This window comes from Clavelina lepadiformis, chromosome 1, assembly GCF_947623445.1.
Source record: "Clavelina lepadiformis chromosome 1, kaClaLepa1.1, whole genome shotgun sequence".
Taxonomy (NCBI): Eukaryota; Metazoa; Chordata; class Ascidiacea; order Aplousobranchia; family Clavelinidae; genus Clavelina; species Clavelina lepadiformis.
The window spans coordinates 24240056-24268030 of record NC_135240.1 but is presented as its reverse complement, the minus strand read 5'-3'; the positions used below and the strand labels follow the sequence as shown (position 1 = coordinate 24268030).

The following is a 27975-nucleotide window of genomic DNA, read 5'->3' as shown; positions in this document are numbered from 1 at the left end:
TTGAATATCGAACGCGATCTTGTCGAAGGAGAAGGCCTCGCATCTTTCCTTCTCTCTTTTTTAAAAGTGCCATTGTCGGACCGCATCGGCCCGATAAGTCAAGCTTGCCCTATATCGTGGGCGAGCGTCCAACCAACCCAGAGCAACATTGCGGACAAGCTCGCTCGAGTGCTTTGACAGATGGCGGAGACAGCTGCTTGGTGAGTGTGTGTGACCTAGAGCGCGCGTCTCTACGCGTGCCGTTCGTAAAAATTGGAAAAGAGCGTGCAAAGTGTACTCAAGTGGGTTTTTGTATCGGACCAGTACAGTAACGCTAGACCGAGGCGGCCGATGTGTGTGGCTGGTGTTCCGCTATAGTCTGGTGTTATTTGTGCGTAGTGTGAGACTAGCAGTTAAGTGTCTATACTAAACATAGTGTTTCGTCAAGCTGAATGCATAGTCAAAGATGTCTTTTGTTTACAATCTGGACGTGACCCATTGACCGTATACAGATCGCCAATCTGATATCAGAATTCGCAAAAATTGATTTGATCGATATTGCTAGGCTTAGTGGCAAACTGGGCCAGTCCCTGTTTTCTGCAGTCTTATAGTCTTATTGAAGTCATGGTTAATGTTTTATCTTCTTGCCATACTTTATCGGGAATTCTGTATTTACAGAGAGTTCGCCGTGTAAACGCAAATTTGCATCATCAAACTTAGAGGGAATTAGTCTCAGATACGATCGTGCAGCGATTTACGATCTAGATTTGAATAGTTTCATTTTGCCGGTTGTAACTTGGGTGGCCTGGAAATTACTTGCGGTACAGTTTTTGCCATCAAACGATATCAAATGCCGCGTCAAAAGAATCCCAAGCCTCAGCAATGCGCTAAACCGGCAGCAGGTAAGCCCTTTTGTCAATTCCGCTGATATTATAGCTGCTGCTAAGGGTATTAATAAGGTCGTTATATTCGGAAGCTTTGTACATCGACCGTCGGCCCACATGATATCAGTTCATCCGGATGCATGTCGTACTGGCTTAGAATAACCTAATGCACTCGTTCGCATGATCTAGTGGTTTTTAGGCGAAGAGGAAGAGGCCTATTTATTTCTGCAAATGCATTAATAACTAATATAACCATGTAATTTTACTTTCCCTACGTACCGTCTTGACGCCAAGTATGTCATTCTATACTGAAATTATTCGCGCTTTACACCTGTATAAGGCTCTGTTATATTGAAACAAATTTTATCTGTATTTATTTATATCTCTGCGTAATTTGCATATCCCACTATTAAAAATGGATATAAACACAGAAAAAACATGCGTTGGTATTTTTGTTTCCGAAATCACGTCGTTTTTATCTTTGGTTTAGACAATTATGCTTCCTGTTCTCCCGAGGGCGCCTCCAGTGACGTAGAAAGTGCAGATCCTCGCAAGCACAGTTTTAATTTTCATGCAGAGGTCGATGACGTATCCCAAGAGAAGGACGTTTCCTCGATTGCGGGGTGTCAGTCAGAGGTCACAAGCGAGCAGTACGCCATTGACATCGCCAATGGAAAATGGTCACCTTCATGTAACATTGTACAGCAACAGAACAACTTTGACCACTCCTCACAAGGTTACAGCCACGAACCGTCACTCAAAAGTACAGACCTTAAAGCGGAGAAGAAGTCAAGACTGTCCTTGGGTCTCCTTAACCCCAAAATTATGCAGTGGTAAGCCGAACTTGTCAATTACCGTTCTGCGGCACTTTGTGAACTTCGACGGGATGGTTTTCTTGGTTTTATTTAACTAAATTTTCCTCAATTCTTTATTAGGTTGACCAAAAACTTCACCATGAAAGAAGGTGCGCGAACTTCCGCCAGTCAGGTTGTTAAAATTTACGAAAAAGAATTCTCAGAGGAAACGCCTTATGTTCCTCTGCAAAATTATCAGGTATAATTGTACATAGCCTACAATCCATATCTGCTTGAAGTTGTGTTAGTCCTATGCATAGGGTATATGGGTTGTTTAAAAGACACGTATTGTAAATCTTTTGTCAGAACGGCCTGATTTTCAGACACAAACATTCTATGCAGGTTGGTCAACTTTTACGAAGGTTGTTTCCTGATATTCAAAGATGCAAAATAACTGTCTTGGGAAAAAGAGTGTGGGTATATAAAGACCTGTGCGTTGTGGATAAACACTCGTCTGTTGAAAAGGGTAGGTTACCGTTGTTTTTAATTCGGCTTTACTTAAAGAAATTAGTCGCGTTCGTGTTCATCGGTTAGACTTGCTGTAACGTGCTGTTTTGCTAAATATGTATATTAAATCTATTATGATCGTCGTATAAGCCAGTTTATTAGGTAGACTTTGTAAAGGCCACCTTCGCCATCTTTCCGTTATGACTTTTGACTTGAAACGCTTATAACCTGTCCATAGACTACCCTTAATAAAGCAAAATTGGGGGCTTGTTTACAAACGCATACGAGGAAGCGCGTTGTACTTTTTAAAATCGCTGATGATTGAAAGCATTGCTCTTATGCCCTTCCTGTCCGCAATAGATATAGACGTGCACGGTCTATTTTCGGCTCACGCTGACAGCTTACGCGAGTATTTTTTTCATGGTTTACAGGAAGTACACGGAGTTTAACTCTGCAGCAAGACAACTTCCTTTGTAGGATGTTAAGTGTTTTACTTTTTTGATGTGCCGCTTTTTTCACTAGTTGTCCTCGTTGCCTGGAAAAAATGCAAGCCAACGTAGGAAAAAACTGACTTTTTTCTAAAAGTTGTTTCGTTTGAGCTGACTTTACCCAGTTGTTGAGTTTACTTACGTGCAGCAGTCGACATAGATAATATTCACGATGACTGATCCTAATTTTGTGTACATCACAGATCCGACAAATGTGGAAAGGGAAAAGAAAAGCCCAGATCAGGATGACTTTCACAACGAAAGAGTTTTATTGGGGTAAGAGTTGGTATGAGCTGTAGATGGTTGTACCCACAAGAACTTAACAACTTTGATGTGATTTGTCGTCATTTTTGCGGTTGTAGTACACATTAAATCTTGAGCATCCTATCCTATTTTTATGTTCTCATCCTCATAGCAGCTATAAGTTAACGAATGCAAACACAGATGACCTCTATGACGTTATAGTTTACATTGAATTTATGTTGTTAGTTATCACAAAGCTGTCACCGGCCCAGCATTTTCGAATCACGATTTGGAAAAAACGAAGCCCAAAAGTGATAAAAAACGTGTCAAAAACTCGGGGATTCTGTACAACTTGCTTTATCCAAATTCACAAGAAAAGCGTATTAATTCCACGAAGACAGATAAATACATAGAAGAATTAGCGAAAGACAACAAAAAAGAGGGAAACATTATTCAATGGTGAGTGAGGCATTTGTAAATTTTAATATGAAAATGTGTTGTGTGCATTTAGACTAAACATCTAGTCATATAAGTTTTTGCGATTAAATAGCCTGCAAAATTAGGTTATATGGCTGTAAACCCCACTTTGCATCGCTGTTTTTCTGCAACAGTAATAATGTAGTTGTCATAACTATACTAACGTACAACATAACCACACAATGAGAACTGCATTATCTGCAATGTAAAAAGTAAATTTTATTCAATTGTTTACCGGCAGGCTACGCGACACTTACGAGTACGCTGACGGTTATTACGTCAAAAGCATGGACGTATTGAGACTGTACAACCGCGGTCGGGACACCTGGGTTAAGTATCTCAGCCAGGTTGGAAGGGTTGTCAAACACGTCTTTCCTAAAGCTCGTCATCTGCGCAGGTAATGACGGATTGAATTATTTATTTTTTAGTCTGAGTTTTGTTTTTCATAATCTATGCAATAGTGGCGGTCAATACTGCAATAGTTATAGGTCAAAACAAAAAGGCGAAGTGCAAAGAGACTTTATCCAAAGATAATACCTTTCTCCGTTAATTTATCACCTGTTTGTCTTGAATGCACGTCTTAGCGACTTCTTCCTCCCAACAACAGACATATATCAGATATCTTTTTCATTTTATTTCTCTTTTATTATTTTTCATCTTCAGATCTCTGAAAGGGGGAAAGCGAGAGTGGGTTTACCACAACATTAGACCGAAAGATCACACAGAAGTAGACGTTTGGCATGGCTCTAACAAACACCTAACTTTAAACGCCACGCCAGAAAGTTATCTATCCGGGGTTTCGTTGCTCCCATTCCAACATTTTGTTCTAGACAAACAGCCATCTCCGGAAAACGAATCAGTGCAGAAGTCACTGACTTCTCTGTTCCACCGACTTGATGGGGAGGAAAATGTCTGCTCCACGGTGGAGGAAGCTTGTGGCAGCGGCGACGACCTTTGCAACGACAAAATCGACAAGAATGACGCTGACACGAGCCCAGCTAACGACAACTATCTTTTCAATTTTCGTCCGAGGAAGTCGACAATTTCGACTTCGCCGGTTGCACAGCATACCAACTTCAACGTGTTTTACAAAGCAACAACAGAAAGCGGCAAAGATGGTAAAGAAGGGCCAAAAAAAGGAAATTCCTGTACCCTTTCAACAACGGCACAAAAGCATGAAAGCGATTCTAGCGACGATTTGATCAACAGAACGCCTACAATAGGCGAAGAGAGTGAGGCAAAAGCGTTGGGGCTTACAGAAAAAATATCACAACTAAGATCTCAGATCGATTGTGCGATTGGCGAAGCTCGATCGAGCTCGGAGTGCACAAACGCTAAAAGCACAATTTTACCGTGCGCCACTGATCCGACGAAAGATATGAATTTTAAAGTAAAAGAGGAACCAACGAGCGAGGCGGAAGATCTGAGTATGACAGGTCTGCAAGGTGCGGATGGGCATGAAAGATCAAAGAAAAGAAATCACGTATCCGCCTTTGGATCGTGCGCGAGAAACAAAGTGAATGATCTTGTGAGCAAGGCGACGGAATTGAATAAGGGATCGCCGAAAGTCAAGCGGGACCGCAGAATATCGCCATCTCAAACTCAAGAACACAACTACTTTTCCTCAGAGATCAATGATAAGGACTTGGTAGGGGAGCAGTCAACAAATGAAACAGATCACGAAAATTTTCAAGCGGTGAGAATTTACTCAAGATCCTTCGAGGCTGGGAACAGGAGCGGAAAAGAAGATGTAACCGACGCAGCATCATCCACGGGTAGTGGACCTATTCCCAGTCTACCGGAATTGAAAAAGTTTCTACGCTGGGAGGACCTCGCAGTACGTATCAATTTTATATCAAACGTAGAAAGTATACAAAGCATATGTTGTGAAATTTTACAAAACGTCCGCTTTGTAAGGTTTTACGTTGATCGAATGACAATTCGTTGAAATGATTTTAAACGTCTTTTTAACAAAGAAACGCACCACAGACCACGCTTTACGCCTACTATGGAAAGCTTTGATAAAACAATTTTTGGTAAATTATTCAGGTTGAATTTAAATAGTAACTAAAGTAACGGCGGTTTAACTAAAGACATGGTTGGGGTATGAACCTTAAAAGAGAAGAGAGACTGCAGCCGATCAATATGGTGGAGAAAATGGTGCGTTACCTAAAATGTTATCGTTGGTTTTATCTTTATCAGATAAACTGATAGATGACACTCGATATGTACCCCCATTTGAGCAAGTTGTTTGGAACGAACTAGCCTCTTGCTCGTACAGTAATAGAAGGAACTGATGTATTAAATCTTACAATACGATCTTTTCTCGAGGGCCATTTCTCCATACGTTTTGTGCTGTGCGTTGTTTGAAAATTTAAATATTCTGACGTTAATACAATTATTTACTACTTTTCGCAAAATGTGAAAAAGTGAACCACTGCAGTGCCCGTTTTGACGAAATTTTGTCAAAACGTCACTGCCAATGTGGCGACACTGAACGCGTTTTAACAAAAAACGGGAAGTTGTTTTATCAGGAGAAGTGGTGGCTTTGAAGCAAAACAAGAATACCTAAGATTGATGTTGAAGTTTTGTAGCGCTGTTAAAACGATATTGGTCTGTGATATAATCAACTGCAATCTTGGGTGTATTTGTTTAAACTGTGTAGATATTGTTCTTTACAAATTGTTACGAAAAACAGGTTATCCCAGTGAGCACTGGATAGTTAGTTAACCGATGTTTTTCAACATTATTAAATATTCGAAACAACAGGCTTAGGTTATTAATATATTATTATTTTTCCCTTTGTCATTTGCAACTTAAATTACCTTTATATTGTCATACGGCGTAAATTAGATTGCATAACTTACGCAGGCTCAGAAAATTTTCCGGTTCAAGAATAGCAATTTTTCTCTTCATCTGCAGATGTGCGGCGCCCATAAGTACGGGTGGGCACTGACCCCTACTTACCACGTCATCCCATGCAGTTTCATTGAATGGATTCTATTCGAAGGACAAGCGGTACGCGATGGGCAACGTGTTTTCAGAGAGTTAAAAATCTACGATGATTGGTCGGTTGCAATCCACGTCATGGGCAAGAAAGTAAATCCTGACGAAATAGGCGGCATCACAGATCTTCAGCGAACACGAAGTAGTGTCGACAAGGTAGGTCACGCCTAAATCGAGCAATCAGTTTTATGATATCGTTATATTAAACTTACAAAATTTTGACCAGTCATAGCCTGTTTAGTAATCATACTTGTTGTTCCAATGTTGTATTAGTCTAAGTGGCATACTTTAATCTTGGTTAGGCCTGTTAACTTATTTTTCAACCATGCCTCGCATTATTTTCGATTCAGGTGTTTAAAACGCTTGCCACAGCACGTCTCTGTCGAGGGTTGCCTGCGTTATGCCTGAGTGATCTTTGCGTTCAAGGAGTCGTTGTAGCGAGATCAGAAATATGGTCGTCTAGGGAGGACGAATGCGAAGAGTTACGGCAACGCGCCATTAACTGTCAGGTACCAGCCAAGTTACACTCATTGGGTTGAAAATGCCCATAAGTGAAGCAGCCTTGTAAAAAGCTATTCCAAACTATATTAGATAATGGCCGAAATGGTCTGGTGGTAAGATCAGCCAATGAACAACAATTATGTAACAAGAAACGTCTGGAGTTACGGATTATAACTGACCCTTGTTTTGGTTTCTTTTAAAGATATTTTTAAATTCTGCTGAAGTTAAACCTACGATTTTCTTCCTTTCTAGGTCCTGTTTTGTGGTTCTGAAGAAGCCTGCTTTAAATGCACGAGGGTAATCCGAACACATCCGTTGAGTAACAAAACTCCTGGTAAACGAACAAACGGCTACCTTGAACGTAATAATTCAACATCTTATGTTAATAGCCTCGTCTAATAATGGAGTTCATTGTATAAGTAATTTAAAAACTGCTGCTTTAGTTTCGGAGAATACTTGGCTGCTTTGAATTTCCTTACGGGAATATTATTATTGTTTATGGTACTTTTTTGTTCTTCCGACTGTGATTAAAAGCTTTTCTTGCGTTACAAGTTAGACTGATACTAGTCTACAGAAGAGAATGATAAAACAATAATTTCGGAGCAAGGCAGAGCAGGGTCAAGCCGGCACGAACACGTTGTGGCTGGTTTGCAAGTCCAGAGTTGTTTAGTCACAGCAATACAAAAATACCTTTCCTTTTTTGCTTAACGGCAGTCCGCAATGTAATACAGTTAGACCTCGTTTATCCAACTACGAAAAACTGGAATCCCCGCTGTCCGGCATGAACATGAAACTGATAGCTAGCTTTTTCTTTCCATGCATTTTACCCCTTTAATGCTGAAAACTCACTGTATGACTGCGACATGGCGATAGAGGAATGGATATGCTAAATAAATAGAAAATACCTGCTAATGCTACCACCACCAAATGTTACATATTTATTGAACCTCACTCATCAGTATTTGTTTTATTCGCAGCCGTTGACTAATTTTCTATATTCCTTTACTACAATTATTTGTTTTCGACGCAGTTAAATTTTTAACGCAGTTCATTCTTCGCGCCTTAATCTAGGGTAGTCCTAGATGTATGCTATCTACTTGTCCTAAATGTATGCTTATCTTACGTAAAATGATTTTATTGTGATATTCTTTCGATTATCCGGATACTTTGCTAAACCGACATTTTTATACAGAAGAGAGTGGTCTGACTGCACGGCACATTCTACAACCCTTTCACTGTTAAAAATTCATGAAATAAAAGGGCCATAAAATTTGCTGCAGAAAAGGATTTTAATGGCAAAAAACTTAAAAAAAGTCAGTTCAGGGTCACAGTCAACCAGTGGTAGGCTGGAGAGCACCAGAAGTGTTGGTGATATTTGACGAAGATACTTCTTGCGCTCTACTTGCCTCGGGTTGATGAACTAATGCTTCTGGTGTCAGTATAATTTGATCGCCCGACACCGTGACAATATAAGACACCGATTGATCGGCCGACAAAGATGTATTAACGTCTACCCCGGCTTTATCTAAAACCGATTTGGGAAAGGTAAGGACATGGCGCCCACTCGCGGTCGTTGAAAGTGGCAATGTCACGAGATCGCTGCCGTCCTGTCCCGAACTTTCATCACTCGATTGCGAGTCGGCGGGAACCGTACGATCTCTTGAGGGAAGCGAGGATTCCTCTTCCCCAGCCAATTCCATCTCTTCTTCAGATCCTCCTTCGATTTCAACCGTCACTTGAGGGCGTTGAAATAAATTCGACCCAGCAGAATCGGTTCCAGTGCAGGCGGGTGACGTCTTCACCCAACTTCTAAGAGTGGGTTTTAAAGGAGTCCTGACAATCGTAGGTGGAAGAGCGATAATTTTTGCGTTTCCCCCGGTGTTTGGAAGATTTTTCAGAAACAGCCTCGCTGGTGATGGGACTGCACCGGCCTTGCTTGCCTTAAGATGTAAGCACAAGTTAAATTAATGTTAACAGCGACTCCTTAAGAAATGACTTGAAATATCGTTCTTGAATGCATTTTACCCACCACAGCGGGTCGTATGTGTACAGTGGCTTTCCTTAATGTCTCTAGCATGGCCGGCGTCATTGTGCAGTTTTCCTGATCGACGTAACCAACTTCCGGTACCTGACGTAGTGACGAATATTTGAATAAGTAAAGCGCTATACAAGCAAAACAGCCATGCAAATAGGTGGTTGATTTGATTATTAGAGTATACCGTACCCATGTACTAGTCGGATGTACACGTTTTCGTCCATTGTCATCAGGGATAGGTAGATAGGCTTCGGTGACTTGATTTGCTACCATGAGTCTGCACTTGTGTTTGGGCACGTGAGCTTGAGAAAAGAGGCATAAATTATCATGAGGAAGGGTTTCTGCGCAAGTTAACTCGGTGAGTATCCGTTTTTGAGCTGACAAACTCGACGTAATGTCCGTATTTGCGATAAGCTCTTGGACCGATGGTGATTGGTTGTTGTCGCTGACAACAGTGACAACTTCTCCTTTTATCTGCGTAGGGCCGACCACGTAATTTGATACAAACTGAACCTCGCTGGAGGGTACAACGATGTTTTGAGCATCACAGGTCAGTAGCAGCGTCGGCTCGCCAGGTTCATTTTCAACCTGTAAAAGAGATGTGGCTCCAGATGCTTGAAAATGACTGGCAGGGCCGAGTGCCACACCCATCACGATACCATCGGGTGTGACATGGATCAGTTTAGGGTGTATTTTTGCCTGGGTGACTCTTGCGGGTGCTTTGTGTAGCTCGCTCCTAGATGTGACGCTGTCAACGGACTGAAGCAACTTTGCAAGGGCAGGGGCGCCTTCTGAAAGTGGGGGGATGCTAGGAACACAAAGAGACTTCAGCCGACTGCTGGGTATCTCTGGCCAACCTTCCTCATCTAATTCTATAGGGGAGACTTTTCCATCCGGACCGATCTCAATGATGCCTTTTTCAATGACATTCATGCTTTTCGGGAGCTCTCGAAATTGGTACATCAGACGGTGGCCATCAACTTTTCGCATTATCCCCTTCTGATAGTAATATCTAAGATAGATATGATGAACTTCCAACGAATGTATCAGCAATATTGTAACAACAAATCAACCTGAGAAACTTGGTCACCACAAACCTCAACGCCCTCCCCATTGTCTCGTAGTTCATTTCTGGCTTCTTCTTATGCTGTCCCCACAACCACGACACCATCCTTGAATCAGTGATTTTAAAAATTCCTCTGTCCACATCCACCCAACGAATGTATCGAGGACATGTGATGGGGTCTTGGAGCAGTGCAAGAAGAAATTCCCACAAAAAATAAGAGTTACCTAAATGTATAAAATTGGTTTGATAATCTCATCACTGGATTTGTTTTATGAGTCAAGTTCTAATTCTCAGTTCCCAACAGTGTCATAAATTATACTACCTGTACATAGCATGGAATACAGATTAATTATTATTTGATATTGTCAAGACACAGCTACTTAAAACAGTTCATACCTAAATCATCAGGAAAATCTCAGGAAACAGGAAAGCAGTTTTTCTCAACATTAACTACATTTATGGTCCCAGCCATTCAATAAACGATTTTTAGTGACACAAAAACAACGCAGAAAAAGCAATAAATATTATACTATAATGACTGACCACTATTGCAAGGCCTTGTTGTGCACGACTGATATGACCTTTCCGTATTTTGTCGTTTTGGCTTTGTCATTTGCACAGATATCAAGGAGTCATCATGGGTGTATTGACTTGCCTCTAATGCAGTTTTTGCATCACTTTCTAAGGATGCCTCAATTTCAGCTGTCATAAACAATGCCAAAAGATTACAAAATGTAGAAATTTCTTTATACGGCAATTGCATAACTAATATACCATCACATTGTTATAAAAATTTTGTTTGCTCTCACGGCCGATTAAATGAAAGATGACGGATACGAACCATTTGATTTCTCAAGCATTGGTGCTTCCTTTTCAGTTGTTTGTTTCTGGGCAGCATTTAAAAGCTGCAAATGGGCCCAAAGCACAACTCCGTGTGGCACTTTCTCTTCAAACTCACCCTGACTGAACATGCACAGTTCACGACCATTGATATGCAAGTTCTTTAACTAGAGCAACAGATAAGAGCAGTTACGATTTCCATGAGTCTTACCAAATACGTATGGACCAAATGTAGGAGTGCACAACCGTGTAAAAATGTATGAAACTTTCCGTTAAATCACAAGTTAATATTCAAAACTTCTTGCCGTAGCAGCGTCCAAACTGAATTGATTAATAACATATTGCATCCAGGCAAACACCCCATCTTCTGTCCATTCTTTGGGAGATGTCGAAAGCAATTTTGCTAACCTTGTATTTGGACCATCGTCTTCAATTACAACTTCAACTCCCTCTTCGACAGTTATAAATGCATCAGATTCTGAAATATTATCACTTGCACATGTTTCCTAAAAAATCATGACTTCAATTACAACAACAATGCCAACACATTTCCATCTAATTGACATGCCAGTTTACTAAAATAATAAATAGGTGTTCAAGTTGCATTGCATGACATTGTTCATTGTATTGTGCACTACCAGTTGATAGGTACATTAATCAAAGTGTAACTTGAACACCATTTCAATGCTTACATTTGCTTGTACTTGATATGGAAAAGAAGCATGACTGCCATACTCAGAATTGGTAGGTGTAACAGGAACTGAAGAGTTAACCGCCTCTGTGTTAAAAAATGCAAGTTACAGTAGTGTTGTTTAATTACTTAATAGTTGTAAAATTAGTATCATTAAAAGTAAACGTATGATATGGACCCATGAGAATAATGATTTGATGATTTTCGACTAATAACATTGTTTAAAAATATTTATGTAATTTATTTTGTATATAATACATATATTGAGACAACAGCCTATAATATATATGCATATATGTATTATAACATTGTATGCTAATCGCATAACGATTTATAAGAATTGTAAATGCTAAACTCAAAAGTCAGACGAATTCAGTACAATCAAACATAATACTGTTAGCAAACACATTTTTGCAAAAAGCAAGTTACCTAAACCCTTAAAGGCTTGTAAAACTTTTTCGCCTTCATCCAAAAGATGGTGTTGATTATGAGTTGAATTCTGTTCAATTTGTAGAGATGTAAAACTTGCTTGATTGGTGGAACTAGCTTCAACTGAACAAGACCACACAAATGCAAAAAATAAGTATGTACCAAACAAAAATTCTTCTAATTTAGCTAATAAAGCTACAATGAGACAAACCAATTTGTAAGTTTGATCTTAGATCTTTATTTAGCAAATAGCAGTCTAGTAAGGTACTTCTCTGTGAGGTCACCCAGTGTATAAGGTGAAAAAAATTAAAAATATTTGTCTAAAAATTAAAAGTTATATATAAATATGATTTTGTCAAAAATACCGCTTTGACTGTTCTGGTCTCATAATTTTCATCTGGTATATAAATGTTACCGGTGGTTGTGCACTTCTGCAAGTCTGTACTAGACCCAAAACTGAAAAATGATGTAGCCTATCTCGAATACGTTCTAGGTTTCATCACACAAATTTGAAGCTGCTCATGCTAACGTTTACTGGTGCACGACTAGGCTAAAGCTTTCAGTAAAGGATAATTAATGATTCCTAATTTCAAACTAGGTAAGGCTAGGCTTATACACCCAAACTGCTGTGGACAAAGCCACAAGTGGTATTTAGGAAAATCCGGAGGTCTGGTTAAATGTAGACATAAACGTTTTTTAACTAGGCCTAAGCATGTCAGGGTTGTACGCAAATAGCAGTGGAACACAAGATCAGTGAGTATTGAAAACTAAATAAAACGAATCCTAATACTCGCCAGACTATTGTTTGTGCTTGTTACCAACAGCTATATGAACTTGACCGGATGCGGATTTTTGAGATTGAATAATTGGTTAGTTTTATGGCGAACTGGTAAATAAAACGTTTTTTATATTATGCCTGTATTTACGAAAACTTTTATTGAACAAGTTTTCGTAATTACAAAGACAATTCCTAAACAAAACTAGGCTAGTTTTAAACTTTTTTAACTATGCACCGCCGCAAGTAAGTTTAAGTATTAGCCTATACCGGTATGTATATAAATAGCTAATTTTATGGCATTACATTAGAAAGTACTGATATTACTATAGGCTGTATAGGACTAGATTGAGGAGCAATGTGCAATAGCACATATAGCAAATTTCTTAACAAGGAAAGGACGCATATTTGTTTGCTTTCTACAACACTTCCGCGTAAATAAGGAACTAATTTCAGCTAGGCTAAACTTTTCCAAAGTAGTTTTAACGATAACAAATTTGTTAAAAGTTTAAGCAACTAATCCAAAATATGCCAAGTGTAACTAAGAAATTGCGGCAAATTACCTGCTTTCAACAAAATTTCAATGCTCGTTGAAGTGTTTGGATTGCTTTCTGATTCTTTGTTCACACGATATTCAGCAGCCATTGCCTATCTTTTATCCCCACTTCTTGTCAAACAGGAAGTTGCCTGACTTTCTGAGGAAGATGTTTGAGCGCCATCAGTGCCCATAAGATGTCTATAGTTAAAAGGTTTGTCTGCTTTGCTTTTGTGGCGTTTGCCTACCCTCTGCAGTTATTATGAAGCAGCTGTCTTTCTTTCTGCTGGTATCGGAAACGACTTTTAAATTCAAATTTCTTTAACTTTCATACAACTTGCAGTACTATGCTGTAAGTAGTTTTGAATCATTGTCAAAATTGTGTTTTATTCCAGTGCGAGATGCAGCACATAAAATATACACATTTTGTACCCAGATCGTTAACAAACAAGCAACATTAAAGAGTTTATTTTCGTTCTATAAAGGCAACAAGTGGTTTTGTTTATTGAAATGGAGGGCAAACGATCTGGATAGTATTCATACTAATCATGAAACCGAGTTGGTGCCAAATACAAAATAGTTTTACCGTTTGGATTTGTGATACTTTAAACTTCGACTTTAAACTGGCTAATTCGACTTAACTATGTCGTCACACAAAAATGAGATGTTCTAACAAAACTGCTCAGACATAAAGTATCTTTGCAAAACCATACCAATTGCCAACCTTTAGTACATTTTTATTTTTGTTAAAATAGCCATTTACCGTCACAAACTTTAATTACAAATGTAAGCAATAATTTAATTAAGCTTCTTTAAAAATTGGTTTAGGAATATATCTCATAGAATGTGGCGATCGAGATGGTTCTGAAAAAAGTAAATTCTATATTGTTCAGTTAAATCAATATCTTCTTCGTTAACTCCAAGTTACCCGTTATTCCGTTATGTGCACGGCCAGCCTTAGGCCGATGCGAGCGAAGCGTTGGTTCCGCACCGCGCTGCTTAGCATCAAAGGTAAAATAACAGCTTATAGCTTTTATTTTGTGCAAACCATTGTTATTTCTTAATTAGTTCTAATGAAAATATATCACAAAGCAAAGCTCCGATAGGAGCTGATTTGCAAAGAGTTGATATTTGGTTTATGTTTTGATTATTATCATAATTAAATAATATAAAATCGGCAAGGGGCTCCACCATAAGTTATTGCATTGGACCTCACGCTTGCTAAGGCTGGCCCTGGCTATAAGCAACTATTCAAATATATAGGCATCAGTCTGTTGACTGCTACCTGAGTAGTATTGACCAAAGACATCATCCTTTTTCAAATCAGGGTATAAGAATCTGAGATGAGGCAACTTTTTCAAAATATCAGCCAGTGAGCATTGCTTGAAATCTTTAACAGTATCAGGGGCATAATGTACAACTTTCACTCCACCTAAAACAGCGTTTAGTATTTATTTTGATACACAGATATAATCCATAATTAATAATTAATAGAATACTTTTTCATTTACAAAAAATGAACCTAGTGAAAAACGTTATTTAATCTGCATATTTAAAGCGCACTCATGTTTTTTCAATTCAGTTTATGTTTACCTTCGTCATTTTCTGTACGGAAAGTGATTACAAGACCTCCTAATACTGTTTGGCTGAAGCGTAAAAGAAATGTGCCACTAGTATATTGTTCAAGAAGACGTTCACTAGTGGCCTTGTCTATAAATCCCATTACTATTCTAAAAGTAAAATTTACATTCCTCAGTCTTTTGGTTTGATAATAAATGATATACACAAAATTTTTAGTGTTACTAACCCAGCATTCCAGTAATTACAAATCAGTGGACAGGTAACAAGTTTCATAATTTTATAAAAGTAATTCCAAAATGAGAAATTCTTCTTGACTTCCATTGGAACTATTTTATCTTTTTGAAACATATTCCAATTGACAGCACTAAAAGGATTCAAACTACCAGCACTTTTTCCTAAGAAAGTATATTACAAAATCGTTATCAATAAATCCAACAAGATTTCAAAAAGTTTCTCAGTTACAAAAAGCATTGAAAATTACACAAAGGCAAATATGATGCAAATTATCTAAAAACCTTTTACCAATTAACTTCATTGCCAAAAACCTTTTTGCATCATCATCTAAACCGCGAATGTCATGTGATTGGTTGATATTTTTTTTCTTAGATGCTCCAATCTTTCTTAATTCTTCTATCCATAGCTGATCCAGGTGAAAAAGCAAGTCATACAACTGAACAGACCTTGTAACTTCGAATGGTGTTCTTTGCTGCTAAACAAAATTGACATGTATTTATGTTTTAAAGGTAACATCCAAATTTTTCCGCAACTTAAACAAAATTTACTGGTCATTAATTCATAAAAACCTGTGCAACAAACTATTTATACGAGCATGCAATCATTAAACAAGTCAACACACAATTTATACGAGATGTCAAAAGTTTAACAACTTTGTTTAAAATTTGTAAACCTGTTCTGAAAATGCATTGTCCCAAAATATAGTTGCATTTGCATCGGCTTCTTGCTTTACATGACTTATTACAACGACTGGTGATGACAATACCTGAAAAACAATAATACAGTAATCTATTTCCAATCCTACAAAATAAAAATGGAAACGTGAAGCATAATATCTTAAGCTGATACCTTAGCCTGTACATTGTACTGCACCATCGATGGACATTTCAAAAAGATTTCTGCATGAAAAACAATGCACTGCTTTTCATCTGCTATGCGCTCTCCTTCCACTACAGCATGTTTGGATGATACCAACCGCTAAAGCAAAGAAATAAGCTAAATACAAGTCTCTTACAACATAATATGAAAGGTACTAAAACGATTCAATGTTAAGGATCAAGCTTTGAATATTTTCACAAATAATTGCAACATTTCTACCATGTTTTCCATTTCAACCAAAATTGAGTCACTGGTTGTGGAAAAAGATGATTCTGCCTGATTGTTGATCATGTTTCCAGAGGGTGTGCTGAAATTAGCAACCAATTAAGCTAAGTTTGATGGCGAGTTAAGTGAAAACGTCACTTTTATATGTTGGCAAAGGGGTGAAAGGTTGTTTACTCTTATCAGTTCTGTAACACTTTATATTTGTCCTTGTGACATGGGAAGAAACTTAACTATTTGACTTTTATCCTGAAAAATGTACAAATTTCATACTTACATGTTTATTTGTTCACTGATAGCACTCACGGTATGTCGGTCTATAAGGTTGGCTGTTGTAATAAATCTAACCTACACAAATTGCAATGTTTTTGGTTAGCTTAGTATGGAAATAACTTGAACTTGTTTCAAGCAAAGTTTAAGGTATAGTAGTGAAAGCTTAGCGTTAGAATTAAAATACTTGCATTGGCGATATCTTTAAGTTCACTTGCAGCAAGATGTCTCAGTCTGCTCTTGAATATCTTATGAAGCAACAGCACTTGAGGTGGATGCTTTTCAATGACAAAAGCACTGAAAGCATGGAAAATAGGAAGTTTGTATTAATGTGTTGTTTAAGTGTAATAGCATAAAAAGTTATTCTACAGATCCTTTCTCAATTTTAGGCATAGTAAGTCAAAGTTATGTTTAATTTGAAGCTGCCATACTGAATAACAAGGCATGCTATTTCTCATATATTCCAATCGATAACGTTAAGTAGCGTTTTAATCAGCAAGCAAGCAAGTAATATTACCTTCTAGCAACTTCACAGATTAAAGCCTCATACTGTTGAGTTGAGCATTGAACTTGGTCTTTGACTTGATCCACAGCCATTTGCTGTAACTTGACAACTTGTTGCATACAACTAATCAGAACTTTAGTAATTCTTTTGCAACTGTAAAAATTAAAGGGTATAAGACATCGCTTTGCTTTTGCATTTATTGATCGCAAAGAATCTCTTCATTTAAAAGTATAGGTTTATATTATCTTTTTATAGAGAATATAAAATTAAACCAAGAATCAGGTTTTATAGTAATTCCCAGAGTCATAACCAAGTCATCAAACTCGAGTCGCAAGTCAAGTCATTTACCTTTTAAGACTCAAGTCAAGTCTTTTAGTACAAGTGACTTGAATAAGTCGAATGGATTAATTATTATTCGAAACCAAGCCAAGCAAAAACACCCTTTCCATCAACCACAAACGTTTAGGATTATTACAAAATTTGCTTCATTTGCTTCATCAAATAAAATCATTTTGAGTTACATTTTAACGTATTCTGACTAAAGAATAGAAATACGTTTTACTTTAATTCTGAAATGTAATCAAAAAGACCTGACTCAAGTCAAGTCATTTTTGTACTTTCTTAGAAAGGAACTCGAGTCAAGTCGAGTCTTGGAAAAAAGTGGCTCGAGTCAAGTCACTGACTTGAATCATTACGACTCTGGTAATTACACCCCTGTAATTTCGCCATATTCAATTGTCTTCAAGTGCTATTGCGCACTTAGGAATTAAGCTTACTTTGCTATATTTATACACAAAGAAAGCTTAATGCAATAATATGTTTTTAATAGGTTTATCTAGTATCATGCAAGTTTGTAATTGACAAACTCTGTTCTTTATTATTGTTTGGTTGAGCTTCTTTCCACTTTTGTTTCACAGCAAAATTCAAATGCATGCTTTATCGTTTGATAACATTGTGATTGTTTGTGATGATTGGGTTGAAGATACTTCCTTAATTTATAATCTTATTTAAATATTTTTATCTTTAAGAACGTTTGCATTGTTACGTTGATGCAGCGTCACAAGTCATACTTAGCCAAAGCAATAATGTAAATAATATTAATAATAATGATAAGGTAGATCAGGTGAACGTGCCACTTCATGTAAACAGAAATACTGGTGGAAAAACTGTTTGTGGGCGCAATGACAGGGTCATCCAAAAATGATACAGCTAGTTGCAATATCACATATAAAATGGTTGACAATTCGACACTTAAAAAAAGTAGAAGTCGTAAAATTGGTAACTTCAAATTCACATGATATATGCACAATATTACACATATCCCACAGTTTAAAAACAAGTATGTTACCATTTTTCTAATTCTCTTAACTCTAAAGATTTTCTGCTGTGTGATCCAATGGTAACCAGGCTCTGGTTGGCCTGCCAATTTCTCAACACCAGTAGGAAATTATTGAGCAATGTGTGTATTTCATTGCAGAGAAAGCTTTGGTGATAATCAGCAGCCGCCTGCAAGGGTGGTAATGCAAGAAAATAAGCAAATACTTTTAAAGTCATTAGACAGAAACACAAGCAATTAATTTTGTTTATACATTACAAAAGTTTGCATAAATGTCCACCTGTATATTCTGCTCCAAGCATATCCTTCTGTTTGTCAGTTCTTCTTTCTGGTAGGCTTGAGGAGGACAACCCTGGTCTGGCCAATTGTACTGCAGTGATGTGTCATCTATAAGATACCACTTTTAAAATATTTGAGGAGCAATCTACATACTGTCTAGAACTAACATTAGCGTAATATATAAAGACTAATATGGTAAAACTATTATCGAAAAACTGCTGATAAAAATTCACTATAATAAACAATGTACGCGTTATGTGCTCTTTACCGTCAGTAAAAAATTGACATAAAGCTTTGAATTCATTCTCCAAAATGTCCACTTTATTTGAAGTATCATAGGTTGAATTTTCAATTTGACTGAGTTGCTGAAATATTGTTTAAAAGAATGTTATGTAGTATTTTCTACTTCATAGAATGTTTCTAGATTGAAACTAAATGTCTGTTCATCATGGTTAAGAATATTTAGTCTGTTTTTCATCTTTCGAATTACAAGCCGCTCCAAACATTATGCGCTAAAATATTGCTTAAATACACAACTTTTTGAGATAGCCTACAGGCCATGCAAAAGGTTCCACTCAAAATACTAAAGCTGTCTTTCAGAAATAATAAAAAAGTACAACTGCAACAATAATAATTTATGGTGGGTAACTGTCAAAGTGCTACCGCATATGCTTTTCTCATGTTCTGCACAAAGTCATCACGTATGTTGTTGTTGTTGTTTGGAAGCTGCATCTACAAAATATGCCAAACATTCTCAGTAATAAAAAGTTGAAAATGGTTGTTAAATGCAAGCAGTCAACAAATCTGTTTTACAGTAAAATATCATAACACATAACAGTTGCTTTAATGCAATATACAGTCTACATGTTGTCACACAGTATGTACGTAAGGAAACAATAAATTTTATCAACATAATAATTAAAACTTATTATGTGAAAACAACAGAATGACTTTGGTTTGTCGACACATACATGACTTAATTGACTATTCACAGCAAGTTTTAATATATCTTGTTCCCTTTTCAGCATAGATTGAAAGATAGACATCAACTTGAGTGGTTCATCACAAAGTGAATTCTAGAATTTTCAATGACAAGTCCAGTTAGGCAGTTATGTGCTATAATATAACTAGAAAAGGAAAAGATTGATTGCTTTCACATTTCATACAAAAAACTATACAAATCATGATTTTGGCTTAAACTTTTAACATGTTGCAACAATTTTTCAATCAATGTTTATGTACCAGAATATCACATTTTTTACATGAAATTTGTCTGTGAAGAAAGCATAGAATAACAATAAATAATTTACTTGAAGAATTTCAGCTTGAAAATGCTCAAACTCTTCATTAATTGCAACTGTTGAGGTGTTGTTTTGTTGCCTCTGAAGTTCATCTGCAAACTTTTTCATGTATATACAAGCATCCTCAAAAGTAACATCAGACCTAAAGATGTAACATAGAAAAAAAAGATACTACATCAGCTGAAAATAATAATGTTGATAAATTAACACAAATGTATGTGAATATTCATTCCTATTAAGTCTCTCTCAAATTTATATTCATTAATGTTAAAAAACATTCATGTCTTACTCACCAGTTAACAGTGCCTTCAATGATGTCAGTAAATATAATTCTATAACTAATATATTTGTGAAAATCTTTAAAATATGACTGCAACATGTCTTTTACTGGATTGCTGTTAAACATCAGCCCAGAAAACCTTCTCCATTGGCCAAAGATCTCATCCGGGTTAGTATCTAAGCCTAACAAAGATTTTAGTTAATTTTAAATGTTATTGACATATTCTTAGTTTTCATATGTGAACATATGCATGGCAACAACATACCTATATCAGGCAGCAAGAGAATTCCATAGATTTCACTCAAATTGAACGGTTCTTGATTATTTGCAAAATATGACATATCCCAATCCATGCTGCTGATAGGTTAAGTGCAGTTGATTAGATATACAAACCATTCTGTTATGGTAGGGAGAAAATCTAATATCTTTAAATATCAAATTTACCTCAAAACTGTAACCTGATTTATCTGAATGTTGGTTTATCGTAAGTGATTGACATAAGATAAACATTAGCAACAGTATTTACCAAGATCAAACATGTGAAGTCAGTTACCTCTCTGTTTTGCTTCTTGTTACCGGTATTTCAATCAATCAAAGTTCTTTGCAACATGTCAGCAAGAAGAAATATTAAGTAGCAAACCGAAAAAAATGATATTTTTGCAACTAACATATACTGTACCTTAGTGACATACTATAACTGATTACAAGCTATTGCTCCCGAAGTCTATGTTTTTGGTTAGTAAAAATGTGCGCAAAGAAAAATGTTGTAATTAGAAATAATTAAATGCGACACTTGCATCAGCTCTTTGAAAAACTATTAGTTGCAAATATTGACAAAGATGCAGTTGCAACAACAAAAACTAATCTAATTTTCAACCTTCACTCTTACTGCTCTGTAAAATTGATAACATTTTAAATATGGTATGAAAGAGGTTGAATGGAATTTTTACTTTTTTATGTTGTCACTATGTAAACAGACTGAATAGGGGATTTTACAGACAGTTCCAAGTAAAGGTAAATAACACCTTTGCAAACAGTACGTGGAAAGATAAACATGACGTCATTCTCCTCTGTTTCTTTATTGTGTTTGTAAAAATAAAATTTTCCATCGATATGCAATATTATGTCAAAGATCACATCAAACCTTATTTCCAGCTTGATTAAATTCATTGTTTAAAATTTGTTTGTTTATTATACGTGGGTACAAATCAACTTCACTGCTTGCTATAAAAACAATAACGAGATCATAAAGGAGTCTCACCTGTCTCATTTAAAAGCATAATTATTGTTGAGATTATTGACCTCTGAGTACACGGCCATGACAAACTTATAAATCAGAAACATCACCGGAAGACTATTAAAGCTTCAGAAGTTTATTTACAAAAATTAATGGCACAGCAGAAAACATGGCACATAACATGATCTCATGCAAATTAGCTGCATTGAAATATATTCTAATGAAAACTAATGAAAGTTACTTGACGGCTGTGGAGTTAGCTTACAATGTTAATAACCAAGACAAAAGGGCGTGTAATGAAGCTAGTAATAACATAAGTAATACTCAGTAGATCAAGTTGGGAATTTTTAAGTTTATTACCGCATAAAAGATGCAACGTATCTCAAAGTAGAGAGTAAACAGAGACAAAATGGTAATGGCGGACAAAACAAAGTACAATTCATGATTTTGCAATATGGGGAATATTGGGGATATTAAAAAGTAGCAATACACCACATACATACAAGAAACAAAAGCTAGAAACAGAAATGCAACAAACGTAAACCATAAAACACGATTTTTTATTTAATTAAAGGGTGGCTATTATAGTGATTAAAGACAACTTAATCTCAGTCAGTACTGCATTAGTTTCTGGAACTTTACAAGCATATTATACAGGGCAGAGCGAAATTGCTGAAAAGAAAAAGTACATTGGAGATGGGTCAATATCAACCTAAACCCAAGTGGATTTGCTAAATATTGCGTGCATATAAATATTCGGAAAGCAAATACAAACACTGGAGAGCTTGAGTACAATGTTGTCTATAAATTCAACAACTTTCGTAAAAAAGTTGTGATTTGGTTTAGTGGCTTTGCTTTAGGCTCAACATTCCAAACACAAATTCCGTTCATAAAACACATTTAGCTCTATTTTTTGTAGCAAAGCAAATGATTTAATGATGGCGTTGTGTTGTGAACCTGCACAAATAAGCAACTTATTGGTAAAATTTTATCATTTCGAGCTGATATGCCCAAAATCGGAATGCAATCACATCTCTACATGGTATATGGAACACCTTACCTTTGAGGTTAAAACTTGGCATTACTGCATCATAAACTAGTTTAGATTACTTGAGTAAAATGGTAAAAAATGATTGAGTGGAACTTTTACTTGGCATTAAACAAACCTCTTGATTTTTACATGCAGTTGTAAAATAGTGCACATTGTTTGAATATAAAGCATAACACTTTCTCAAAATAGAATAAAAAAATAAAACACAATGATACAGTCACATATATGCAAGATAATGTGCATTTTGCTTCGGTGTTGAACGTCTTTTAAGTCAACCAGGTTATTCTAGACTATTACGTAAGCCAAGGCCTTTTCAGAAAAATTCTCAGGGTTCTTTACATATCAACCGGCTTGTCAACATACCAGCTGACTTGACCAGATTGTGCTGAAAATAAAATAAAAGGAAGCCATAAATATTGCCTTTAACCTATAGATCAGGGATGGGCAGACTTGTTCAATGAAAGAGTAACTTGCGGAAAACTACAAACACCAGCGAGTTGCAAAATCAGTAGTGTCAAAACAAATACAGTAAACAATGCATGGATAACGAACGATAATGGATATTACAATTCAGCTAGAAGAGCCACAAAAACATGTCGGCGAGCCGCAGTTTGCCCATCTTTGCTATATGGTAATGAAGAATAGGCTACTAGTGATAAATATTTGGATTTCAAGTAGTGATCAGAAATTGCTAAAAATGACAAATACAGTATAACATAATTTTGAATTGTTAAATTATATTATATTAAAGGGGTACGACCCAATCGCTAGTCAGCTTGGTAGCGACGTGGTTAGAGAACTAGACTGGCTATATTGTGGCCTGTGTTCAATAACCATTGGCAATAATTTTGCAATGCCCCTGGACAAGAGGCAATTTATCACAATACGTGTATTACTAGAGTAAGTTTATAAGTTTACTGCTTGACCGAAATATCACCGAGTGTGTCGCAATTTTTTACAACACATTATCTTACTTCTACATTTGATTTTATTCCAACATAAACTCTGAACTAAAGTTCATGCATATCATCACTTACCAGCTTACTCAAACCACTTACCAGCTTCTCCGACTACATTCTGTTTGGGAATGTTGGGATAAAAATATACAAGTTGTTTCATTTTTCTCACTGTGTCAACCAGTGACATGCGTTCCCGGAAGGTTTTGATCGTATCTGGCTTGAAGTGACCAACTACTACCTGCCCTAAATAAAAAGAACAAGGTTATTAAAGACAATAATTAATGAGGTTAATGGGAGATATTTCTAAAGATTTTATCACCACCATTATTAAATAAAAGCCTAAACTTGCTGTTTTCAATTTAGGCTTTTCTTGGAAATGTATTTGGAAATTTGATTTATAGTTCCTTCAAAACACCTTTGCAGAAATTTTTACCTAAGTCTTGCAACCAATGGAAACCTTTCGGAAATCTGATAAGTACTTCGGTCAAAACACATAAAAAGCATAGGAAGTACAAACAAACTTTTCCTGGGACCGATTTAGATTAAAAGTAGTGGAAACTTATGTTAGTGAAAATAACTGACTTAAAGCTGTCACTGCGTGATTAATGACTAAAATTTATTGATGAAGCAGTAGTTGTAGTATAGTCAGTTCAAAAGTTACAACAATGCACAATTTTACAGAAGCAATTGTTGATAGTTTTTACAAAGTGAACCTAAATTTACACTTAGAAGCAAAGTGTTGGAATTTATACGTAGAATGAATAAGAGTTAAGACAGTAGAAAACATTTTACCGACCAGACGTTTCAGTTAATATTACAAGCATTCTCTAAAACATTAAAATGGTTTGTAGTATCGAATGGAATGTCTGATTAATAAAATATTTTCTACGGTGTTGGCTCTTGTATTCGTTCTGGTACTTTGTATATATTTAGACTCAAATATTTTGAGTAAGTAAAAATTATTCCAACATCACAAATAACTTGGATGTGGGCTTTGTGTCGATAAATACTTGTCTTTGAGCCCCAAAAATTAACAATAAAATTGTTTTCAGGTTGTTTAGACATATATTTACCGAATCTATCTCCATGAGTCCTGCAGGAAATACTAACGGCTCCTAACACAGACTGACTAAATCGGAAAAGAAATGTGCCCGTTGCGCATTTCGCGTTCTTGAGAAGTTTTTCGGATTCCTCTCTACCAACAAAGCCATATATGTGCCTGGATGAAATATAAAACTATCAGTTTTCTGGTAAAAAAGACTAAAAATAGAAGAGGCCTTAAACTTGACACTTTTGCATGTGAGCACTTAAAATATTACATACCCAGCATTCCAAATTTCATTCATGTGTTCGCTGCAAGTAAGTTTCATGATGTTATAAAAGTATTTCCAAAATGAAAATGTGATTTTCTCCTGTGACTGACAAACATTTTCCTTTTGGAACTGATTCCAATTCACAGTGGTAAACGGATTGACATCACAATGCCCTGTCGAGCAAACCTGGTGTTACTTGAAGACAATGTATCACAAGACGTTGATACCTTGAGAAACTAATTGTATAGAAATTGGAGCCAATTTTTTTCATCCAACATTTTGACAAGTTAACTTACTGAATAGCTTCTCTGTAAGAAATTTCCTCGCAATTTTGTCCAACCCTCTTGGCTCCTCATTGATTCTTTGCTTCGCCATCACCTCCTCCTTGGATCGCTTCTTCCAGATCAAATCCAAGCGATCCAAAAGGATGAAGAGTGGCACGGCAGTTGTTATAAAAAATGGTTTCCTTCTCTGTTTCAATCAACATTTTTGTGTGCTTGCTTTCATGCTATTGACTTTGCCTAAACTTTGACACAATTTTCTCGCTCTTACAATATCACCCTTGGCTTATGTGTTTTGGGGGAGGATCTTCAATTATAAAAATTATCTTTTATTCTCATATTAAAAATTGCAAATTTGTTATTGCAGAAACTGACAGGTAGTTGAAAGACAACAGAATGTATGTAGCAGAATATTAGTGATGTGTTTTAATGACCTTAGCATTGGCATTAGCACTCAGAAATGGGATCAATCATCAATATTCGAAGCAACTAAACGCAAAAAAGAAATCAAGCTTTTCAGAAGAATATTGCTTACCATTTCAGAAAAGGCATTGTCCCAAAATATTGTGCCTTCTGCATCTGATTCTTGTTTACCGTGTGTTATTATGACAATTGGTAAGGAAATAGTCTGCAAATAGCAAATTCACATGAATGAAATTGAAATGAAAATAGGCTACTGTTGACAAAGCAATAATTCAAATACTATGAGGTAGCAATGGCCATGATAATTGCAGTTAAAACATATTTAATTTTTATAACGCTGATTAATTTCAGATAACAGTCAAATCATTCTTCTACAAAGCATAGCTCAAATCAAATGAATATTAGAATTTTATATAATATAAAGAACTGTTTGGTTCAAGAGTTGTATGGTAGTATGTTGAGCGAAAATCTACGCAAAACAACAGATTTAAAGAAAAAACGTAAATGATAATTTTGTGATCATCTGATTATAATGCAGCAGTTCATCTACCATTATCAGCCTGGATTTGTAGAATTAATATTTCCACTAAACTACGAATATAAAAAATTACCAAGCGTTACCTTAACCACCACTACCGCTTCCCTCATTGATGGAAATTTAATTTGGATTGGAGCCGAGAAAAACATGCAGAGTTTTTCATTTGCCACCACTGCGTTTCTTCCCCGGTCTTCATCTGTTTTAGTCAAGCTCTGAAATTGTAGATTTTGCTTTTATAAGTAATGAGGCAGATTTTCCATCGCAACTATCACCTTGTTGGAGTCAATTAGTACTTAATCTCATTAACAGAAAAGCTATGACAACTTTTCCATCGACTTCAGTTTTCAAAACAGTCAAGTTTTTAAAACACTATATATTAAATGACTCTCATTTCCGTTGTCGATCTTTTAATCAGGTTATCGGACCAACACTTAATTTATGAGAAATTAAAAATGGTCTACTCACAAGGTTGCTCATTCTGACAACAAGCTGTTTTGAAGTGTCGTTAAATGAGGACAAAACTTTATTGTTTTGTATATGACCCGAGAATCGGCTGTAAAAGACAAGACTGATTAACAAAGACTGAAAAAGCTTATGCATACAAAGTGTACTTTTTACAAACCTAATAAAAAATTATTCTTAAATTTGAGTTTTAATTGAAATTTTAACTCACAATGGGGCACTGTTCTGTTCCATTACTTGGGCAGCAGTCTCCTCATCAATAAGATTAACGCTCATCTCAAATGGATACTGTAAGTAAACAGACAGACACTTGGGATTTCCACATAAAGCAAAGATGAGCAAGCTATGCCTGCTGGGGGCATTAGTTAAGAGATCATAAAAAGTGTTATGGTTTTTGGGTACCAAAACAGTCTCTTAAATTTCTCCAACAGTTTCTCAAAATTTACAGTTTAGCAACAACAGAAAAAAATTAGCATTAATTTTTTAAGGTGGCGGTCTCAAAAACATTTTTTCATGATCTTCGAAAATTTCTTGGTCGTCGCCAATGACAAACTTTAAAAAAACTCTGATCGTGAATATGGTTAATTGATTAACAGCCTATCAATTATTCACAGCACACGCAAAGAATAATCCATATCCTTGGCATTTCCCTCAAAAATAATTGTAAAATAGATAGATAACTTGAAATATTTAGACGAGCCATAGAAATAGCGATAAAACTATCAAAAGAAAATGATCCCGTAAAAAATAACAATGTTATGGTTGTCGGTGAAACTTTAAAACACAGAAGCTAGCATAAAAAGTTTGGTCAAATTTAACATATAAAACAAACACCTTCATGATAATGCTGCTGGATACATGGCGAGATTCTAGCAATATGCAGAGAAACTTAATGCAACTACAATGGCAATATTTTTTACCTGGTGGATAGCCAGACCATCAGCTACTAGATGACGCAACTTACAGGCAAACTTTTTATTTTTCTGTAAAACTTGAGGAGGCTGTAACTCTATTACCATCGCCCTAAATTTTAACAAGTTATAATTAACAAAGAAGACAAATTCTTATAGTTAAATTTACAAATTGATATTAGTAAATTACTGACTTAAGTGAGCAGTACGGTGACATAATAGATTGTTTTGAAGATATAGGATTAGCTGAAACTATTACCACTTGAAACAAAACACACAGTTTAAGACAAGCAGGAATTTGATCTAGCACTTGATCAACACACTGAGCTTTATTTGCCCTGGGCAAAGATTTATAAATGAAAGAAACGCAGTTTGCAATCAAGTTAAAATAAAACAGTAAGACATGAGGCTACAGTATATCATATTGTATAACAAATAAAATAATTTAATATTCTCTCCAAAACTGAATGCAACTATTTTTACAAGGTACGTAATTTTTGAAGATCAAAATCTCGGAAAACATATGCTTGCATGCATATGTAGCAGCACACAAATCATTGGCTCTGAATAAAGTATGACATCATCAATAATACCATAGCCACTAAACATATATATACTGTAAATATATAAAATACTATACCGCTTTTCTGGTAATTAGATTGT

The 27975-nt window shown here is 36.1% G+C and overlaps 4 protein-coding genes across 11 annotated transcripts; 1 reads left to right on the top strand and 3 right to left on the bottom strand.

Annotated features, from left to right (window-relative positions):
• Window positions 1–21: 21 nt before the first annotated feature.
• On the top strand, window positions 22–7424 carry LOC143468404 (uncharacterized). The gene is made up of 12 exons (XM_076965599.1): window positions 22–200; window positions 658–881; window positions 1354–1696; window positions 1799–1916; window positions 2060–2183; window positions 2856–2928; window positions 3142–3354; window positions 3614–3769; window positions 4036–5209; window positions 6295–6534; window positions 6729–6887; window positions 7132–7424. Exons 2-12 carry the CDS (start codon window positions 830–832, stop codon window positions 7276–7278), a joined length of 2799 nt encoding a protein of 932 aa, XP_076821714.1. The 5' UTR covers window positions 22–200; window positions 658–829; the 3' UTR covers window positions 7279–7424.
• Window positions 7425–7993: 569 nt separating this feature from the next.
• LOC143464696 (uncharacterized) lies at window positions 7994–13429 on the bottom strand. The gene is made up of 10 exons (XM_076962629.1): window positions 13279–13429; window positions 11941–12063; window positions 11513–11598; window positions 11126–11326; window positions 10822–10987; window positions 10524–10682; window positions 10012–10204; window positions 9104–9926; window positions 8909–9007; window positions 7994–8819 (listed from the first exon to the last, which is right to left on the bottom strand). The coding sequence occupies exons 1-10, from the start codon at window positions 13358–13360 to the stop codon at window positions 8211–8213; spliced, it is 2541 nt and encodes an 846-aa protein (XP_076818744.1). The 5' UTR covers window positions 13361–13429; the 3' UTR covers window positions 7994–8210.
• A 194-nt stretch (window positions 13430–13623) lies between these two features.
• On the bottom strand, window positions 13624–21046 carry LOC143452339 (signal transducer and activator of transcription 5B-like). 7 transcript variants are annotated; one of them, XM_076953306.1, is made up of 20 exons: window positions 20691–21046; window positions 20403–20494; window positions 20151–20319; window positions 19867–19999; window positions 19528–19632; window positions 19220–19288; window positions 18825–18921; window positions 18558–18664; window positions 18290–18447; window positions 16954–17094; window positions 16628–16733; window positions 16444–16514; window positions 16164–16251; window positions 15915–16043; window positions 15739–15831; window positions 15354–15540; window positions 15058–15226; window positions 14844–14980; window positions 14536–14682; window positions 13624–14130 (listed from the first exon to the last, which is right to left on the bottom strand). In XM_076953306.1, the coding sequence occupies exons 2-20, from the start codon at window positions 20488–20490 to the stop codon at window positions 14075–14077; spliced, it is 2250 nt and encodes a 749-aa protein (XP_076809421.1). In that variant the 5' UTR covers window positions 20491–20494; window positions 20691–21046; the 3' UTR covers window positions 13624–14074. The 7 variants fall into 7 exon arrangements, 6 of the variants coding, with proteins under 6 accessions (XP_076809421.1, XP_076809425.1, XP_076809397.1 ...); XM_076953310.1 differs by having other exon boundaries at window positions 13624–14114; window positions 18311–18447; XM_076953282.1 differs by having other exon boundaries at window positions 13624–14114; window positions 20664–21045.
• Window positions 21047–21494: 448 nt separating this feature from the next.
• Window positions 21495–27973, bottom strand: LOC143452374 (signal transducer and activator of transcription 5B-like). Of its 2 annotated transcripts, none has more exons than XM_076953328.1 (11): window positions 27953–27973; window positions 27322–27424; window positions 26613–26689; window positions 26405–26492; window positions 26023–26151; window positions 25514–25606; window positions 24994–25168; window positions 24708–24870; window positions 24458–24603; window positions 23484–23627; window positions 21495–22810 (listed from the first exon to the last, which is right to left on the bottom strand). In XM_076953328.1, exons 2-11 carry the CDS (start codon window positions 27418–27420, stop codon window positions 22761–22763), a joined length of 1164 nt encoding a protein of 387 aa, XP_076809443.1. In that variant the 5' UTR covers window positions 27421–27424; window positions 27953–27973; the 3' UTR covers window positions 21495–22760. The 2 variants fall into 2 exon arrangements, with proteins under 2 accessions (XP_076809443.1, XP_076809436.1); XM_076953321.1 differs by lacking the exon at window positions 27953–27973 and adding an exon at window positions 27507–27714.
• Window positions 27974–27975: the final 2 nt, after the last annotated feature.